The sequence below is a fragment of the Vigna angularis genome, chromosome 1 (assembly GCF_016808095.1).
Source record: "Vigna angularis cultivar LongXiaoDou No.4 chromosome 1, ASM1680809v1, whole genome shotgun sequence".
NCBI lineage: Eukaryota > Viridiplantae > Streptophyta > Magnoliopsida > Fabales > Fabaceae > Vigna > Vigna angularis.
In genome coordinates, this window is record NC_068970.1 from 3,283,344 (window position 1) to 3,303,516 (window position 20,173).

Here is a 20,173-nt window from a genome sequence, read left to right on the forward strand (position 1 = left end):
TCTTTTTGTCAGATTCATGGTCTGCATCCTCTTCGACCTAGTCTAGTTACTCGTTGATGAACACCTATGTCAAATTAAATCAGTAATAAAAAGGTTATCGTTAACATCAACCACCATCAAAATTCATACAGATAAAAAAACATACTAAAACAGTATAAGTGGTGAAAGTTATCTAGCTCGTCCAAGGGAAAAACACCTCACACCAGAAAAAAACAGCAACATTTTATTTATACTAAATAGTATTGTCTATGTGAAAGATAATTTACACAAGAAACCAATAAAACAAAATGCATGAGTCTTTTTCATATCTACAATAATTGGTCACAGGTGTGCTGTTTGGTTTTTGTAACCATGGGCTAGCAGTGCTCTTGCAATTGCGTCTACAGCTTGATTTTAAGGATAAATCCTTCCTTGTATCACGGATATCTTGTTTTCAGCTGGCTTTTAGTGCCAACAGTTCCACAGTTTCTTCTGTAGGCTGTAAGATGACAAATTAGAGATCTTTCGAGATGATGTTGGTTTCATATCAATAAACCTTTTCCCTATGAAATTACACCACCAGGGGGCAAGGGACATTGCTGAGATTTCCTTCATTAAAGACAAGATTTTGATGATTGCATCTGTTTGAACTTTGTTTTTTAAAGGTTACAAGAGAGAGTCATCAATGATACCTTCAACAAACTCACACTAACACCAAGCATAATTGGCATAGCTTCAACTAAGGAATCATAGTTATCCACTTTTGTCTTGTTAGTAATGACAAGCAAAGCAATTATAGTTTAATAGCACATAACACATAACACCCTCTATTTCCATTCAATAATTTTCAATTGCTTTCAACTCCCAACTTGTTTGAACATTTTCCCAATCAGTCTGGTCCTATATCTAGTGAGAGACTTCTAAGAATTCTTTATGAGAATCTAGTACATTTTAAATCCCAAAACCATTGTTTGATATGTCTTACTCAATATTATAGTGTGGTTGGGTATGTTCTTTTCTTGAGTTCACATTCTGTCTTGCTTTCAGAGCCAATCAATTTTATAACAGGGTGTTCTGTTCTTGTGGTGGGGATCACAAGAGGACAAAATAGGAACTGTTCTTGAGGTTCCAAACCAAAGGGGTGCCCCTGGCCAAGGCATCCAAAAGGGTCCCCTACATGGAAACTGAACCAAACATCTTTAAACTGAATGAGGTCATACCACCCAAAATCTGTTTTGAGCCACATAAAGAAAAGGGCCAACCCATGATATAAATTATGTTAACTTATTTTTTCACCCAACCTTATCATTTTTCTAGCAGGTTCTGCAGAAATGAATATTATGTCAGTAAAAATGAAAGTTATCAGATGATGTTATGTTAACTTTGAATTTTATATACTGTACTTGCTCTCTTGTGTTGAGGTTTCACATTCATGTGACATCGGAGTTATCTATGATCTTTTTTCTTCTACAATTCTTGTTGATGATTTCTTGATATATGCAGAAGATTTAACTGCTCCCTTCTGATCTGTTTTTCTTTTAGACACTCTTAAAGATTAAATATGTGGACATATATAAAGAAGATTTTAACCTAAGTTTATTTGTTACATTGTGAAGGATTGATTACCATACCCAACTCTTGAGACTTTAATACATTGGGTATATATAAACGTTTGTTTCTATTCATTGGGTATGAATAAAATCATTAAAATAAAATAGATTTTACTTTATGGAAATTTAGTCAACTAAACTGTGTTATGATAATTTGTGTTGTTTAACTTATATATTAGTTAATTTAAATGACAATAGAATATGGAGTAAGAGTAAGTTTGAAATAATAGGATAAACAAAATATGCTTTATTTTATGGTAAAGAATTGTTCAATTTGTGATTTATTTCATTAGGGAGAAGTAGTTAAGTGAAAAAAACAAAATAAAAATAGGTAAAAACATAGAATAAAAATTGTTTAGTTTGAAAAAAAATAATTCAGAAATAAAGTGAAAATAAAATCGATAAAATTGTTTTCTTAGGAATCTAATCAATATAGCCTTAGCATACTGACAAATTAATTACAGATGAAATCATATAATCAAGGTTAAATATGTTTTTAGTTTCTTAACTATTAAGCGTTTTTGGGTTTCGTCCCTCTTTCAAAGTTTGTTTACTTTGATCATTTACCTTTAAGAAACTATAATTTTTAGTACTCCAAAAGTAACCACGTTAAATTTTAGTTGACCTGGCTAACGATATGCACATGTCTTAGAAATTGAAATATGAAATTGAATCAAATCTCAGGTTTTGAAACTGCCCTCTCCAACCAAACCCCTCCACCCTACAGGGTGCATCCCTCCACCACCCTTTGCTTATGCAAAATCCACACCAACAAAGTAGCTATTTGAGGCAGATCGAGGGATGAGGAAGAAGGACGCGTCGCGAGTCTAACCGCAACAGAGAACAAAGATCGCCGCTAAAGGAAGAAACTATAAGCTCCACCTGCAGAAAACCAAAACAAAAAAAAAAACACCACAGATCACCAATGCTCTACGCGAGCCATCACAGTGAACTCCTCTGTTGTTCGCCGACAATGAACCAGACCACACCGCGAAGGGAGATAAAGTTGTTCCTCTATGGCACGATGCAGAAACAGAAAAGAGAAGAAAGCTAGAATGCGAGAAACTCAGGTTCTAAAACTCTCTTGAAATCCATGGCTAGAACGAAACACTAGATTGGTCATGACGAAGACGCGCCGTTGGTGGTGAAGCAAGGATGCAGAAGATAGATTGGGAAGACGAAAATTGAGGATTTTCCCCAATTTAGGGTTCATTAACAATAAGGTTTCAGATTTGGGATTTTTCCCTTCTTGATTCTGAAGGATTAATTAAAGTTCCTAATTTGCAAATTTAGGGTTTTTCGAATTAGAAAAACCAGATCAGGAACAATTGTGTTTCTTAACAGGGTAATTAATACTAATTGATTTGGTTTTCTGATAAAGGAGTATATCAATAAGGAATTCTGTGATGATAATCCAAAACATTCAAAAAAAATAACATTCATTATTGCATCAAGAATTTAATGCAGACCTTCAAATTAGGGTTTAGGGTTTATCAAAATGTGAGTAAAAGAAATAGTGTTTGAGGCATTCAAATTAAGAATAAAGTAGCTCTTGTACTCTGATGGAGGAAAATTTTTGACAGTAATACAGAAGGTACATAACAAAAAGGTTTAATGTCTCATTAGATCCCTATTTTCGTTCAAAATCTCAAATAGGTCCTCGTCTTGTTTGGTGTCTCAATTGAGTCCTTATTTTTGTAAAATTGACTCAAATAAAGGCTTTCCGTTAAATTGATCAAACACCGTGAGTGAGGGTAGTACGTGGCATGGTGACAGTGTAGATTTATTGTACGTGGCATTAAAAACGTGGTTTAATTTTATTTTTTTAATTTTTGAATTAAGAAATGATGTGTACAGAGTGGTAATATAATTTCAGTAAGGGCAAAGTAGGGAAATCCAATTAAATGAAGTGCTGAAAGCCCCATTCTTCTTTGAAATTTGGAACTCGAAATGAAATTGGGGAAAGATGAGTTTTAGGGTTCATGGAAAATTTTGTTCGAACTACGGGAGTGATGTTGTTGGAGAATTTTATATATTTATTTCAAACAATAGGCAAAGGTAGTATGTTTTGAAGAAAGACGAAAACTCCCAGAACCATGCTTCCAAAAATCCATAAATTACATTAAGGATCAATCCATTAACGTATGCTTCTTTCCAGTGAAAGACTTGAACTTTACTTGTTCTTCCTTTTGGGATTTCTCTTGACTTTTGTTTCCTATAAAAAACTAAAAACAAAGAAAAATTGGTTAGATGGACTTCTGAAGAGGAAATGCATACAAAAATCATATAAACAAATTATAGATTTTTTTTTGCCATTTCTGTTTATCAATAAAATTGCTACTTCTAAGAACTAAGTTAGGTGTTGCTTGAAAGCTAGACGTAGTTACATTGGATTCAAACACAAGATTTCCAGAAGATCTATGTGATGTAGTATTTTTTGGCTTAGAATCAGAATTCTTCATTTCTTTGTTAGTTTCGCTTTGCTTTCGCTTTGGACGAGATGTTTCTTCAACTGTTCGTGCTGAGGCTTTACCACCCAAACGTCTTCCAGTTCCTGAGAACGGAATGAAAGACTTCTATTTTGGATCTTCTTCCTCTAGAAATTTCTCTTGCCATTTGTTTTCATGAGAAATCTAAAATCAAAGAAAAAATGGTTCAATTCCTCCATCAATTTTCTGTTGACGAAATTGGGGCTTGCACCACTGTCCACCAACACCAACACCTCTTTCTCCCCCACTCTATCCTGTAATTTCAACGTTCTTGGCTGCGTTAACCCTCCGGCCGAGAACGCCAACAATTCCATGCATGGCGGCTCTGCTTCAGTCTTTACCTCCTCAACTTCCCCCTCTTCATCTTCTGCAAGCAATACCACACGGAGGCTCTTCTCCGGACACTGGTGCCCAGGACCGAAGGGTCCCCCAATACGAAAGCACCTGCCCTCTTCTCTGCGTTTCAAATATTTAGGGTAGGGGAGATTCCTTGAGTTCCGCCCTCGACTATCGCTTCCACTATAATTTTCGCCTCACACCGGCCTGCCTCCGTCGCACTGTCACACCTCACCGACCCGACGCTTTCAACCGGACTTGCCCTTCCGGGATTACTTCGCGGTAACTCGGTCCTGGCCACCACCGATCGACCCCATGAGAGGGGGGTTTTTGCCAACTTTGCCCTAATTGAAGTTTTTAACTCAATTTTTTAATTTAAAATTTAAAATAATATAATTCATCCACGTTTCTAATGACACATGTGTTAAAAACAACACGTCAGCATACCAGGTGATACAACACTTAACGCCGTTTTATCAATTTAACGGAAAGGTCCTAATTAATTCAATTTTACAAAAATAAGGACCCAATTGAAACGCCAAAAAAGAAAGGATCCTATTTGAGATTCTGGACGAAAACAGGGACCTATTGAGACATTAAACCTAACAAAAATGGATGCAAGACCCTCCCAAACACAAGCATTTGATCAATCCTGCTTCTGAAACAATTTGCATTCACCACTTGAACATATATAATATGCACAAATTCTTCCTTCAGGACGATCATAAGCTCTCCATCATTCATCAACCGTCGCCATTCCATCAAACTCATATCTGCCATAATCAACCCTTCTTCCTTCAGGAACTACCAGCCTCCGCCTCCGTCGCAACATCATCTAGGAGATCTGCCTTCTCAACACTTCGCAGCAGGTGGTCGCCACGCTTTTTCTTGTCGAGAATGGTTGTGACGGGAAGGCAGCATAGGAGCTGCCATGCGCAATGAAGGATTTCTTGAGCAGGCGCGGGGATAAAGGGTAGGAGAGCTTTGATTACACTCTCCCAGGAGATTGTTTCTCTTTTATGTACTACCGGCAAGGTAGGGAGCACAAGAACCCGTCAGAGCAAAGGAGTTTGGCGTTGGAGCAGGCACTGCACATGGCGGGGACGGAGAGGACGAGGAACGTAGTACTGGAAGAGTTGGAGAGGAGTGGTGAGAAACATAATGATGTAGAGGATGGGGAGGGAGTGAGAGGTGGAGGGAGAGGGGGTGTCCCAAGGACGAACAGAGTTCAGAGATGATGGAGATGAATAGGGAAAATGATCATCACGTTTCAGAAAAAAGGAAAATACTTTTTAGAGAAAGGAAGACTGATGTGGCATACCGTTAGCCAGTTCAACCAAAATTTAACAAAAGTAAATGACTAAAGTGAAATAAACTTTGAAAGAGAAACGAAACTCAAAAACATTTAATAATTGAGGGACTAAAAACATATTTAACAAATATAAATTAGTAGATAAACAAAATCATATTAATAAAATACTGAAATTGAGTTTAAGAAAGAATTGAAGGACCTAATATACTAAGATGAAATTGAATTAAAATATGAACAAGTAATGCTTTTACATGGACCGTCCGATTGCGTAGTACATCGTCGATCAGTGTGAATTCGTGTTTCAACGGCCAAGATCAGCATTGCAGAGCAACTGGGGGAAGCTGTTCTCTCCATTCTCATGCTCGGTTTTGGATCCATTTTTGCAGAGAAAGAATTCGGAAACGGTGTGGGAAACCCGTGGAAAGAGGGGAGAGAAAAAAATCAGCCATTTAATAGTAGTTTAACTATGGCTGCAGCCACATCCACCAGCTTCTGCATAATGTCATTTCTATCACTTAAGGGTGCCTGAGATGAGCCAGAAAATTTCTTGTCGCAGGCATTTACTTCCTTCTGAGCATCAACTATGCAGTAACTGGCAAACCCAAATCGACCTTGGCTTATGGCATCAGCTGCTTGTGGGAGAATGTACTTCACAACTGGGATGTATGACTCTGCGCAGAAATCCAGTTGCTGCTCCAATTGTTCATCTGAGGTTTGCTTGATCAACTCTTCAATGTAACACAGTGTGTCAGTAGCATTTTCCTGAATGTTGTTCACCATTATGAGGGCCATACCCTTTGGATCACTTTTGGGGGCCAAGGGATTTGAATGTAAGATGGAGCTGCAGAGATCATAAAAGGGAGTCTTTCGGCATATCTGGTCCACCAAATCACCATCATCGTCACCATCTCCATCAGAGGAAAGAGTTGTTGGTGTGAGAAGAATACATGATAGAATAAGAATATGGAGAATAGAAAAGGACCCAAAGAGTGAGCTCCTCATTTTCTCGGGTAGGGGTATGAATCATCAAGTTTTTTTCTTGGCTGCTATTTAAAGTTAGCTGGTCCTTGGCAAGGTAACAAATTGAGATTTGTTTACCACCAATTGAAAAATAACAAGAACAAAATTTCTTGGACTCTTATAGTTGGGTGCATTTTAATTCATTTTAAGCATACTTGTGAGTATCACATGAAAGTGATTAGTCATGACAGATTAAAAATTGAATCTTTTCTTAGAAAAAAGGTCAGGAAGTAGATTTTTTCTTTTTTCAGATAGATCCGTCTCTTACACCTCCTTCAACCTGGTTACTTGTTGATGGGCATCTAGATTATTAAACAGACAATTAAACCAAGAATTAATATGATTCTCATGAGACATACCAAAATTTAAATAGATGAAAAGACGTGTTAAAATAGTATAAATGAGTGATAAAATTTATCTTGTTCCTCTATGGGAAAAACATCTCACATCAAAAAAAGAAACAGATTTACAGAGAAGTTAAGAAAAAAACAGACATTTAATGCTAAATAGTATTTTAAACATGATTGTCTATGTGAAAGAGAATTCACACAAGAAACCAATAAAACAAAATAATTGGTCACAGGTGTTTTGTTTGCTGTTTGTAATCATGGGCTAGCAGGGCCATTGGAATTGCGTCACCTTGATTTTAAGGATAAATCCTTCCTTGTATCACGGATATCTTGTTGGCTTTTAGCGCCAACCGTTCCACAGTTTTCCAATCTATCAATTTTGACAAAATTTTCATGCACTTCTCTCCCTCCCTCTTTTGTGCATTTCTCAAATGTGGATAATTTCATTCAGGATTATAGTGCTCTTTTAATTAGGAAGGACATGATAAACAAGGTATAACATATATTTATAATTTGATCAATATCATATTATATTAATCAAGCATAGCCTTGTTGCCAACTTGTCATTGGCGAGTGATGATTTGATATCCCGGAGAAGATGATCTTGCAAGAGTTGGCCTAAACAGATGATCTTGGGGGCCCCTTTCTGCAGAGCTGCAACTGCTTGTATCACATCAGCTTCAACAATTGCTTTGTATCTATTAGCACACCAACACTCAATGCTTCCTTTTGACCGGGTTCAAGGACTTAGGAAGTAGTTGATAGGTTTTGTCTAAGGGATTCATTCTTTTCTTTGGTTTTGATTACGTTGGTACACTACTGACTCGACTAACTACTTATGCTTGACTTTGTCTTCAACAACTCCCCGTTAACACCTTCCATTAAACTTTCACACAACATTCTGCTAGTAAGTTCCTATATATAGAAGAGCAGAGGTAGGCATTTATATCCAATACCTTCCTTACTATTCATACAATAACATTTAGAATAATTTACCATCCCTAAAATATAGCCATGCAATTAGTACTATTGTGTCTAGTGATGCTTAAGCTCACTCCAGCCTTTGCAACCACCCTGAATGATGCCTACGGTGGTGATCCTGGTTGTCCGTTAGGGAGTGGCATATACCGCCACACTTGCCCAGAGGCTGAGGCCATTATCTTCTATTGGGTGGAGCAGGCAGTGGCTGAAGACTCGAGAATGGCAGCCTCACTGCTTAGGCTACATTTCCATGATTGCTTTGTCAATGCAAGACATTATTTTCCTCCACACATTATCTTCTGAATGTTCTATAAACCTCATTAACCGCTTAATATTTTGTTGAAATTTCAGGGTTGTGATGCTTCAGTCTTGCTGGATGACACACAGGACTTTGTTGGTGAGAAAACTGCCGGGCCAAATTTGAATTCTCTCAGAGGATTTGAAGTGATCGACAAAATCAAATCTGAGCTGGAACTACTCTGTCCACAGACTGTCTCTTGTGCTGACATACTGGCAACTGCTGCAAGAGATTCAGTTCTTCTGGTTTGTTACTGCTTCATGCCTTCTAGTCCCAACCTCATTCCTCTCTTTCTCGTTTTTTTTTTCTTTTTTTTGGTTTAAACTACTCTTTTAATCTTAAAGGCACCAAAAATATAAAAGATTTTATAATTACATAATGAAATAAGTAACTATTATTATTATTTTTAATTTTCTTGCAAAATTGTTCAATTTGTGACATCATGAAGCATATTGAAGTCGAATTACTATGTCACAGTCAGGAGGTCCAATTTGGGAGGTGCAAATGGGAAGGAAAGATAGCATTACTGCCAGTAAGGATGCAGCAAATAATAACATCCCAGGTCCAAACTCCACTGTTGATGTGCTGGTAGCCAAGTTCGAGAATTTAGGCCTTACACTTAAAGACATGGTTGCCCTTTCAGGTTAATCAACTTACAATATGCTATTCACATGCTGTAACAATTCTTCTATATCAATCACTGACAAACAAGCAAGATTACCATTATTTTCTCCATTCCACTTTTCAGGTGCACACACAATAGGGAAAGCACGCTGCACAACATTCAGCTCTAGATTACAGAGTAGTAGCGACTCAGAAAACATTGATTTCATCGCATCATTGCAACAGTTGTGCTCAGGGTCAGATAATGGTAACATAGTTGCACATCTTGACTTGGCTACACCTGCTACCTTTGATAACCAATACTTCGTTAATCTTCTCTCTGGGGAGGGATTGCTCCCATCAGACCAGACTCTTGTGAATGGAAATGATCAGACACGACAGATTGTGGAAAACTATGTGGAGAACCCATTAGCTTTCTTTGAAGACTTCAAGCATTCAATGTTGAAAATGGGAAGCTTGGGATCACCAAGTAATGGCCAGATTCGTAGGGACTGCCGAACTGTTAACTAGTCTTAGCCTTTCCTTTATAACCAAAAATAATAATTCTAGTTCTAAAGCTGATATTGCCCTATGTAAAAGCAATATGGTTGTTTCATACTAATTGATCATTAGAAGGGGCGAACTATGTTACTTCTATGGAAATAAATATTAATGAATACTCGAATCGGTTTTTAGTAAAAGTTTTCCAAGTACTGGTTAAAGCCATTAATTGCCTCAGCTTCACATTATGTCAGTTTGTCACAAATATTAGCATTTAGCATAAATATTTCAAATTAAAAACAAAAGTAACAACGTTGCTTAGACCCTTTTTTCCAATAACTGCATGATTCCATTTGGAAACTACCACCCCTACAACATAAGATATAAACAGTAATACTTAAATAGCAAGTTTGAAAATAGGACATGAATAATAAAAAGAAAAGTTAGGGGTGTGAATAGATGAATTAAAATGTCAGTAACTTCACTCAGATAAAACTGTCTTGATCAAAATATCAAGGATCTTCTGATTACCAAAGAGTTGTTGAAAAGACTAAATAGCTTATACATCAGAAGAAAGAAATACAAGACAGAGAGACATATCAGGTCTCATGCTCACCTTCAAGCTCGGCCAATTATTTCGCAATAATTAATCAATCAAATGAAAATTGGCAACAAAGAAATCGTGAGAATTGTGGAAGTGGCAAAAACAATTGTATTTCCGAAACAGGTGAGACTAACAAGAGAGTATGCCCCTATGATGCCGCTCAAGTTAATAGCATTTTATTGGACACCATACAAACAACATACTATAATATATGATTATAGGATAGTGAATATGACATTATAAATACGAAATTGCATCATTTGTTTGAGTAAGTAACTAGAGCAATTGTCTAACTATAGCTCCTGTTGTGACTGCAACATCATGCATGGCATTGTTCTCATTGGTGAGTGGCGATTTCCCAGAGAAACCGTTCTCACAAGAGGTGGCCTCAACAGCAGCATCATTCGCACCATCTTCTGCGAATTTGGGATCTCCTTTCTGCAGAGCAGCAATGGCTTGTGCCACGTCAGCTTCCAGAATTGTCTTGTATCTACCAGCACAAGAATTCAGTGCTTCCTTTTGAGAATGTTCATGGCTTCCCTGAAGAAGTTGTTGGATCTTGTCCAAGGCATTATTTGCTTTGGTTTTTATTACATTGACCATGATTAGAGCTAGCCCTGCAATATCTGCATCGGCGCTGCGAGGGTCAGAAGAGAGGTATTGGATGCAAAGATTCTGATGGGGTGTCTGCTTGCATGTTTCTTCTATCAGATTGGCCTTGTTTAGCAGAACGACTCTGCAGTTAGTTGCTGCTGGCACCGAAATTGTTGCTATAACAACAGTGTAAAAAATAAAAGATGGTGGCTTCATGCTTTAGGAAAATGAGAAAAAAATGATGTGGGGATGGAACAACAATGTCTTCTCAGAACTGAAAAATTGTTTACCTTTGTTTTTGTAGTTATGAGTCTGTGCCGTGCACGGAAGGGATCACCGTTGTGGGTCTCTCTGTCTTGCTTTAGGAGCAGAGAACATGAAATTAATTTAGTTATTCCTACCATTTTCTAGAATAATTTAGTACTTTGTTTGAGCACGGAATAGACCTAATTTGTGATTAAAGACTAAAACATCATAAAAATTTTGTACATTACGTGGCAGACATTGGAATAGGAACCAAGGTGGTGAGCGATTGTGGTAACAAGAAGGCCAAAGTGAAAGGTTGATGAGGAGTGTTGTCTCTTTAGAGTGACCAAATATGATCCCTTCCCACAATAGATGCTATAATGAAGAGCCGTGTTTGGATATTTGGATGGAACATGATCTCCAACCACCTTAAAACAGCAATAATCACCACAAAAGGACAAGCCACACCCACAGATTAATATCCTTCACTTATCCTTATCACTTCTTCCTACCCTACCCCACCATTGCTAAAGAAGAATGAGACACGCATTAGTGAGGAGGGAGGGAAAAAAAGCATACACAAGAATAATATACCAGTTATGCCTATCCTCAATTCCCAATAATTCATAAATCATGTTCATGGGTCTCTCTCTTTTTGTTAACATTCATACAAGAATAAATTTCATCCAAAAACTCAACTTTCTGTCATTCAATAATAATGTCATTTGATCTTATGATAAAACAGCTGAACAAATGTGAAAAACATAACTTTACTGTATTTTTAAGGAGCTTTGTCTTTAAAAGAAAACATAGGTAAAACGTAATTAACTTACAGTTTCACCATAATTCTTGATATTTCTGAAAAACGCGATTTTTTTGAAAAAAATTAAATTTTTACCATTTGTACAACTTCTAGAAAAACTCCTCTTTTGTTTCTCCATTAAAAATATTGTCCAGACTCAACCATGTGAGCATACAGACTCCACGACCTTACGTAGCTGTGATAGCAAACCCTTTTCTTAAAACCATTACCAGCAAAAGCAAATGAAAATATACAAATCTTCACATGAAAATCAGAGTAAAGAGGAATTACGATACTAGTCTCAATGCAAATCAGAATCACGAGAGGCTTGGATTTTATTACATATAACTTATTATAAGAGCTTTAAAATAGATACCAGCTTTTTTTTTTACATAACAGGCAAGAGCAGGTTCCAAGACATCTGCAACAATCAGTGAATACAACTAAGTACTGGTTCGAGGAAGTTGAAAATCTAGAGCAGCAATCTAACAATAGCAGCAGTAATAGCAGCAACATCGTGCATAGCATTGTTCTGTTTGGTGAGTGGAGAATTCCCAGAGAAATCACTCTCACAAAAGGTAGCCTCATTAGCAGCATCATTGGCTCCATCTTCAGCAAACTTGGGGTCTCCTTTCTGCAGAGCCTCGGTGGCTTGTGGAACATCAGCTATCAACACTGCTTTGTATTTACTGGCACAAGAACTCAAGGCTCTTCTCTGCTTAGGTCCTGCTCCCTTCCCCTGCAAGTCATGGATTATTTTCAAGGCATCGTTTGCTTTGGCTTTCATCACTTTGACCATGATAAGAGCCAGCCCCGAGACATCAGCTGTGGAGCTTCCAGGGCTTACCTTCAGTGTTTGAAGGCAGAGATTGTAGTTGGGTGTTCTCTTGCAAGTGCTCTCTATCAGATTTTCATTGCTTGGAAGAAAGCTTCTGCAGTGACTTGCTGGTATTGTAACCATAACAACAATGGCTTGGAGAAAGAAGCACAGAATCAGTGGTTTCGAGTTTGTCATTGTGAATCTTCGAAAGAGATTGGTGATGATCGATCACAGTAGCTTGATTCCACCTTATGGAACGCTGCTACGCCATTTTATAGTTCGAGGCTCACGTTGTGGACCTCCCTCACTCTCATTTTACTTTTTCCACAAAGACACTTGAACTTTTTTTCTTGTTACAAATCTACTTTCTCCAAAAAAAATTATTATTTGCTAAATTTATTTAAAATTACAAATTTTTTGTCTGTTTATTTCTTGTTAATAAATTTTATTTATGTTTCTATTTTTTAATAAATTTAATCAATGACAAAAAAACCTTATGTATTTTATGCTATAAAATAATAATAATAAAAGAAACGTTAATTTTAAAGGTTGATCACTAAGGCCTTGTTCACTTGAGTGGATTTGAGGGAGAGTAATTGAAGGGATTTGAGAGGATTTAAAAATAATTTTTTTTTTGTTTATTTGAGTCAATTTGGAGGTAAGTGAGAATGAATTTGGAAGTAAAGTTTGTGAGAATTAGTGTAGGATTTGATTGACGTGACAAATTAAAAAAATTTACTTCCAAATCCAATCTCATTTACCTTCAAATTCACTCAAATAATCAACAAAAAAATTTATTTTCAAATCCTCTCAAATTCCCTCAATTATTCTCCCTCAAATCCACTCAAGTGAACAAGGCCTAACAGTTTTTATTTTCACATTAATGGTTATAAATGTATAGATTTTTTTTCCTTTCTTTCGTTAAAGTTTGTCAACGGTCATTTTTTAATATTGATTATTGTAATAACTGTTTTTGAATAAGATTAAGTTTTTTGAGAGCTGTTTTTGCCTAAGATTAAGTTTTCTCTTCTCAAAAGTAAATTTTATTTCTTAAATTAGTTTCTTAGGTTTTCTTCTTTTCTTTTCTTATTCTTTTTATATCTTAGATTTATTCTTTTAATCTTTTTAGAATTTTTTACTAATTTTGAAATTCTCATAAAATTTTAGAAGTTTTTGTTGTATTTTAGGAAACTTACACATTAGATAAATTCTTAAATATAGTAATATATACATTCTGGAAAATTTTGTTCATGATTTTGTCATCTTTTTTATAACATTTAAGAAAGCATTTTGTAAATAAAATGCAATTGTTTTGTTAATGACAATTTGATTTGTTAACTTTATGTTTGATGTTTGATTAGTTTAAAAAAACAAAATATTAGTTTCGAGTATTATCTTTCATATATTTAGAGACATAGAAAGAATTTACAACTTTGAATAAAAAATGTGCAAGTGCAACTATCATTTTTCAAAATTATTTATCATCTTCATTCAAATTTGCTTTCTGTGATTAAATATCCACCGTTCTATGTTGGCTCTTTAAATTTACTTTTTCGGCTTGCAAATTCAATCCTAAGTTACGACAAAGATCCTTGTAATTAGTAATTGAAAATTAGTTTTAATGGCTATGTCTTAATTCTTATTATTATATGTACAAAAGAATGTACTTAATTAAAAATATTGGTGATGTTAATTTGCGGCTCTATTTGCATGCGATGATTGGGTGGTGCTCCAAGTAGTAATTATTTTAGAAAGTAAAGTGATAAAGCACAAATACATGGTTGTATTGCATTGTTATTTAACCTTTTAATATACTACAATATAAAATCAATTTAATTTCCATATAAATTTTAAAACAATATATCTCATGACCCAAAATCATAAAACTAATTTTTCACATAAACTTTACTTGTATGAGTTTTAGCTTCTCCAATTAAGTCATTAAAGGTTATTTCTTATATATATATATATACTATTAATATAAGTATATATGTATATGTTATCTTATATATCTATACAACACAGTGTGTTTCTTTTTCCATTTCGGAATTAATTGATCGCATTCTAAGAAAATTAAATACGATTTTGTTTAAGATGATTGAATATTTTTTAATAGATTCGCATTCAACGAGGTTGAACACTTTCTTCTTGAAGTATATTTTTTTAACCTTTAATTTAGATAAGCTAAATTCAGTGTATGAACTTTTTCTTCCACTATGTATATCTTAATTATTATACGCAGGAAAAAGGTATTTAATTAAAAATATTTTAATTTGCAGCTGTATTTGCATGCAATGATTGGACGTGAGACGCAAGAAGTAATAATATAGTACAATAATTGTAAGTAATTTTAGAAAGGAAAGTGCTAAAGCACATATGCATAGTTGCATTGAACCTCACCCCTTGATAAATAAATACTACAATCTGAAGCCAGTTTAATTTACATATACTGTTTTTATTTTTCTAAAATAACCTAATAGATGAAACACTCAAGCAAATTATTAAAAAAACAAAAAAATAAATTAATATAGCATATAGATTGATATACTTGTTAGGTAATTATTAAGCCTCTTTTTTTCATACAATATTAGTCTATAGATTCTTCCCAAACACTCCACTTGACCTAACAAGCTGAAAAACTAAGCAATGTTTATAATTAGGATGATAATTAATGGATAATATTGGCATAAATACCGATATTTTAAAAAATATATATATCTGCCCAAACATATTAGGTAGAAAGTTCAATATCTGTGTATACCTTACCTACAAGATATATTCCTGTATCCAAATTCATGACTCACGTTAATTTAAATATTTCATTACACTTTTGTTTAATAATCTGATAAAATATTAAATCTATACTAAGATCGATGTTAAAGTTTAAAAATGTTTTTAGTTAAAATGAAATGAATGCATTTTTGTTATTGTATAAAGAAATATTTTTCATTCCTTAAAACTTTGAGTTTGTTATGTTTAGTTCTTATAAAATGAATAAATTTCAATTTTAATGTTTATAGGAATTTTTTCTTTAATATATTATCTTTTAAAATCTCACATTACCATTTTTTTCTTTTACATTCCTTTTATGATGGAGAATAAATTATTTTGGATATCTTAAAAACATTTTATGATGATTAAAATAGACTAGTTATAAGAAACAAGCATATATAAAATGTTTTTTCTTTTATATATATATATTTGTTATTTTTTTAATGTTAGAGGTGAATTTTAAATTTATTTTAACCTTACAAATCCAGCTTGTAAAATGAAGTTTGTATTTAATATACATAATAAAATTGTTTTATTTTTAGTTGAAGTGAAACTTCCAACATATTCCCTTACGCTGAGGTATATATATCTCAAGTGTGTGACTAAACATTATTAAGTGATCCGGTAATGATTTTATAGTGAGTGTAACAATATGCTCAACAAACAACAAATATTTTAATAGCGGATGATACAATATGTCGAACAAATAATAAATCTTGCTAGGATAGGTCTTAACACATGACTATGATACCACGGTAAGAAGTTGATTTTAAACCTATCTCAACTTTATAAAACCGACTTGTAAGACAAAGTTTGCACCTGCTTATATATATTATGAAATCGTCTTATCTTTAGTTTTATTTAAATTAAATTTATATAAATATAAATAAATTATTAATAAGTAACATATACATTTTTTTGTTAAAAGAAAACCTAACATTTATAATCACGAGAAATTAATAACCCATGCCTAAACCTGAATTATTGAATAAATTATCCAATTAGCATTGAGATGTTTGTTGCTTCTCTTCCACGATGAAGAAAATTATTGAGGTAGGTTTTGTGTTTTGGGAAGTGTGCATGGAAAGCCTTTTTGAAGAGAAAGAAGAGCTACAATCAGATACTTGCATTGATCACAGCATACAGCGAAAAAAGGAATGGTTGCAAACACAGGTTTTCTTGCATCATGCATTTTCTTATGTTTGGTCTGAATGTGTGGTTTTATCACAGTTCATAAAGATGAAAGATGTCTCATCTCAGCTTCTACAAATGTTGACTTCCATGATCCATCATGTATCATATAATGTGGAATGCTTAGCTGTGTTATCGCAACATCTATCTCTCCAGTTTTCAGTTTCACTTTTGTAAATTTCATATTCTAACATAAATAATATTATATGTTACACAAAACATGAATAACCACAAAGAAACTCACACTTCAAACTTTCCGCACTTAAGAGAAAATAAGGCATAAAAGCCATTATTAAATTATAATATGATTGGCCATTTAATTATCAAGCATAACCGATTATATTTTCAGTTCTTTTAAAAAAATACATCATGATTTTAATATATTCTATTATATCATGTTATAATCAATTATAATATTTTTATTTATTTATATAATAATAATATATGAACAAATAAAAATATTATTTTTACATTCTATTTAATAAAACTATTTCTATGTTTATTATATTTGTCACATATTCCTCTCCGGCCAAATAACTTTTTTCTACTCATTATTTTTTTTTCTATTTTCTCTTGCACCAACTTATTTATTTATTTTTTCTCTTTACTACAAGAGTCTTAATAAAAAATTAACGTAAAATGACACTATGGCATGATAAAATTTAATTAAAACAACAATATATGAAATCATTGTATATACACTCAAGGAACTCGTGTTAGATACGCTCATGAAATAAACCACGTTGGTTAAAAAGTTGTGTCATTCATAAAATTTTCAATTTTTTATGGTGAATTCTAATTATGTGACGTCTGATACAAACTTTGTTTTTAGATTGTGTAATTTATAACATAAAATAGTATTTTGGATTATATAACGTAAAATTTTATTTTTATACTTCAAATTACACTACTTGAAATAAAACACTAAATTTACATATTTTCTCATAAATTATTTAATATGAAATATTTTCACTTTATACAATTAAAGAAAACTCAAATAAAATATTATGATAAACAAAACGAGAAGTTAGAAATTTTAAAAGAAAAGAGGTGTGAAAAGGAATTAGAGGGATGGAAAAAGAAATTGTCTTACTAAGCTAACTAAAATTATGGACACGTACGGGTCCGGGTAGGAAACTGGGAATCCGAATGAATGATCCGGTAAAGAAAACCCTAACCCTGGATTCTGTCATTTCAGTAGCACGTGACACACGTGACTGTGAAAATAGGAGTAGTGAGCGCCGCAAGGCGCAATCACACTATCTCCGCTGAAACGCAAATGCTTTTATATAGACCGTCCGATTGAGTGCCACGTCATCAATCCGTGTGAATTCGTGTTTCAACGGCTAAGATCAGCGCTGCAGAGCAACTGGGGAAGCGAAGGGAAGAGGCTGGTAACTTGGCTGTTTTCTCCATTCTCGCGTGCTCGGTTTTCGATCGATTTTCGCTGAGCAAAGAATTTGAAAACGGTGTGGCAAACGTGCTCGGGTTTCTGGATTCGAAGATGAAGGTCAAGGAGGAATTGAGCGAGCAAGTGGAGGAGAACGAGATCACGCTTTTGAGTGAGGACGACGAAGAGTACAACTCCGAGGATGAAGTAGACGACGCCGAAGACGATGAAGACGATGACGAGGATGATGACGACGATGACGATGAAGACGGCAATGATGACGACGAAGATGATGATGAAGACGATGCTCCCGATGCCGGTAACGACGACGAAGATGACGAAGAGGAAGAAGAAGGTGATGTCCAGCACGGTGCTGATCCTGGAGACGGAGACGACGACGATGACGACGAAGATGACGACGACGACGAAGATGACGAGGAGGAGGATGAGGATGACCACGGGGAAGAGGTAGTTATCTCTGATTTAATTTCTTAATCCCTAATTTCCTGTAATTGTTACGGTTTTGGTTTCGTTGCCATTATTTATCCTGGATTGATTATTATATTTTAACTTTCCCCTGATTCGTTTGATTTCCCCTATAATTTATGTTTTCCCCAAATTTTATTCTGTTTCAAGCTATAGTTTAGTAATCAGGAATTCTTCACAAACTTCTTCATTTAATCATTTACGGACCTTACATCTTTCTGAGTTTTCCTTTTTTCTTTTGGAACAACCTTTTTGCAGTGGAATTGCGTTGTGTTGTATCGTTACTGTGTTCTATTTTCATTTTTATCTCTGATGTGCTGGATCTGTCGTAACATTTCACTGCTGGAATGTCCTTTTCCCTTGTTTCAGAAATACACGGATCAGTACGGTTTGTACTGATTGGAAAAAAGGAGGGGGAAAGTTGGTTATAGCTCCAATTTAATTTTAGACATACATGAATTTTACTATACTTTATGTTTAACGAAATATTAATCATTAAATTGTTCAATTCCAACCTTTTATTGTTTGATCTTTATCTTTTGATAATTCCTTTCATTAATATTTTGATATGCTTGCGAATTTGTTCTTGTTGTCTTGTTTGATGCCAACCATACGGGGGAAACAATGAATACACGTTCACTTGGAATATGCATTGTATAATGGACCGGAGGTCCTTCATTGGCATTGTTTGGATCTCTTTATTTTTCCCTAATTTAGTCGTCATGGTTTTTTTATGGGGGAGGGGATTGTTGAGAATCTACTTGATAGAATGAAGTTTTTGTTTAAAGAGCATAGTTTGTGTCAATTTTTATTCCGTAGCAAAAATGAAAATGAAGATGTGTGAAATAAATTTTAGTACTGAATCTATTGAGTTGCTCCATAGTCCATGTGTATCTTTTGCAATAATCTATAAATATAATTTTCTACTTTGCCATGGCGTCCTGCGTTTGAATTACTTGTAGGAGGATTTGGGAACAGAGTATCTTATTCGACCTTTAGGCACTGCTGAGGAGGAGGAAGCATCTAGTGATTTTGAACCAGAGGAGAATGGGGAAGAGGAAGATGAAGATGTTGATGACGAGAACGGTGAGAAGGCTCAGATTCCTCCAAAACGGAAGAGATCGGATAAAGATGGTTCAGACGACGATGATGGCGGAGAAGATGATGATGATGATGAGAGACCCTCTAAGCGGTAGAGTTGGGTCCCTTCTTGGCTTAAGGGATTAAACTAGTCAACCATAGGTTAACTTATCTCCCTTTGACCTTTAAAAACACTGCAGAGAAAGGTTATGGGAATTGTTTCATTCTCTCTTGTATCATTATGGTGCGACATTATTAGGCTTATTACTTTCAAATGCTTGGTGCATAGTCTATAATGGGTTAAACATTCGGTAGAACAAATTTTGCACATTTGAATGTTTTTAAGTACTTTGTAGCTCAGTAGATCTCATGTTATGTATTACTGTATCTGTTGGTAAATTTCTTCCTCTGACAAAATATTTTTTCTTTTTAAAATCTATGCTCATTGGTTTCTATTACATTTTTGATGGGTGTTTCATGTTTACCTGGACTTGTGATTACTGGATCGGCAAGGGCATCCACTCTTCTATTTTAGGCACTCAGAAAGTGAACTCCTCATTGCATCCATGATGATATAGTTGTGCTTTGACGGGTTTCAACCACAGGGTCGATTGGTGCTGCATTTCTTTTGTGCCATTTTGTTTGATTAAGAGTATCTGACTATCAATCAATCGTTCCCACTGAAAGAGGTGAAGTTGAAATTATTCAT

General features: G+C 34.6%; 5 protein-coding genes across 5 annotated transcripts; 2 read left to right on the forward strand and 3 right to left on the reverse strand.

Moving 5' to 3' along the window:
* Positions 1–5,860: 5,860 nt before the first annotated feature.
* On the reverse strand, positions 5,861–6,759 carry LOC108337302 (cell wall / vacuolar inhibitor of fructosidase 1). Its single transcript, XM_017573799.2, has one exon. It carries the CDS (start codon positions 6,726–6,728, stop codon positions 6,168–6,170), a length of 561 nt encoding a protein of 186 aa, XP_017429288.1. The 5' UTR covers positions 6,729–6,759; the 3' UTR covers positions 5,861–6,167.
* Positions 6,760–7,241: 482 nt separating this feature from the next.
* Positions 7,242–10,034, forward strand: LOC108329954 (peroxidase 40). The gene is made up of 4 exons (XM_052871755.1): positions 7,242–8,344; positions 8,429–8,620; positions 8,853–9,018; positions 9,124–10,034. Exons 1-4 carry the CDS (start codon positions 8,111–8,113, stop codon positions 9,507–9,509), a joined length of 978 nt encoding a protein of 325 aa, XP_052727715.1. The 5' UTR covers positions 7,242–8,110; the 3' UTR covers positions 9,510–10,034.
* A 134-nt stretch (positions 10,035–10,168) lies between these two features.
* On the reverse strand, positions 10,169–10,956 carry LOC108333848 (cell wall / vacuolar inhibitor of fructosidase 1-like). The gene has a single exon (XM_017569313.2). It carries the CDS (start codon positions 10,891–10,893, stop codon positions 10,360–10,362), a length of 534 nt encoding a protein of 177 aa, XP_017424802.1. The 5' UTR covers positions 10,894–10,956; the 3' UTR covers positions 10,169–10,359.
* Positions 10,957–12,030: 1,074 nt separating this feature from the next.
* On the reverse strand, positions 12,031–12,829 carry LOC108334901 (cell wall / vacuolar inhibitor of fructosidase 1). The gene has a single exon (XM_017570828.2). It carries the CDS (start codon positions 12,738–12,740, stop codon positions 12,198–12,200), a length of 543 nt encoding a protein of 180 aa, XP_017426317.2. The 5' UTR covers positions 12,741–12,829; the 3' UTR covers positions 12,031–12,197.
* A 4,914-nt stretch (positions 12,830–17,743) lies between these two features.
* Positions 17,744–19,881, forward strand: LOC108331808 (uncharacterized). The gene is made up of 2 exons (XM_017566754.2): positions 17,744–18,366; positions 19,347–19,881. The coding sequence occupies exons 1-2, from the start codon at positions 18,013–18,015 to the stop codon at positions 19,578–19,580; spliced, it is 588 nt and encodes a 195-aa protein (XP_017422243.1). The 5' UTR covers positions 17,744–18,012; the 3' UTR covers positions 19,581–19,881.
* The last annotated feature ends 292 nt before the right edge of the window (positions 19,882–20,173 follow it).

Bases quoted from the DNA above. Each gene is read 5' to 3' on its own strand.
- LOC108337302 (XM_017573799.2), bottom strand. From the start codon at position 6,728: ATGAGGAGCTCACTCTTTGGGTCCTTTTCTATTCTCCATATTCTTATT.
- LOC108329954 (XM_052871755.1), top strand. From the start codon at position 8,111: ATGCAATTAGTACTATTGTGTCTAGTGATGCTTAAGCTCACTCCAGCC. The intron at 8,345-8,428 runs GCAAGACATTAT...TTGAAATTTCAG, and splicing joins TCCATGATTGCTTTGTCAAT to GGTTGTGATGCTTCAGTCTT. The intron at 8,621-8,852 runs GTTTGTTACTGC...ACTATGTCACAG, and splicing joins CAAGAGATTCAGTTCTTCTG to TCAGGAGGTCCAATTTGGGA.
- LOC108333848 (XM_017569313.2), bottom strand. From the start codon at position 10,893: ATGAAGCCACCATCTTTTATTTTTTACACTGTTGTTATAGCAACAATT.
- LOC108334901 (XM_017570828.2), bottom strand. From the start codon at position 12,740: ATGACAAACTCGAAACCACTGATTCTGTGCTTCTTTCTCCAAGCCATT.
- LOC108331808 (XM_017566754.2), top strand. From the start codon at position 18,013: ATGAAGGTCAAGGAGGAATTGAGCGAGCAAGTGGAGGAGAACGAGATC. The intron at 18,367-19,346 runs GTAGTTATCTCT...AATTACTTGTAG, and splicing joins AGGATGACCACGGGGAAGAG to GAGGATTTGGGAACAGAGTA.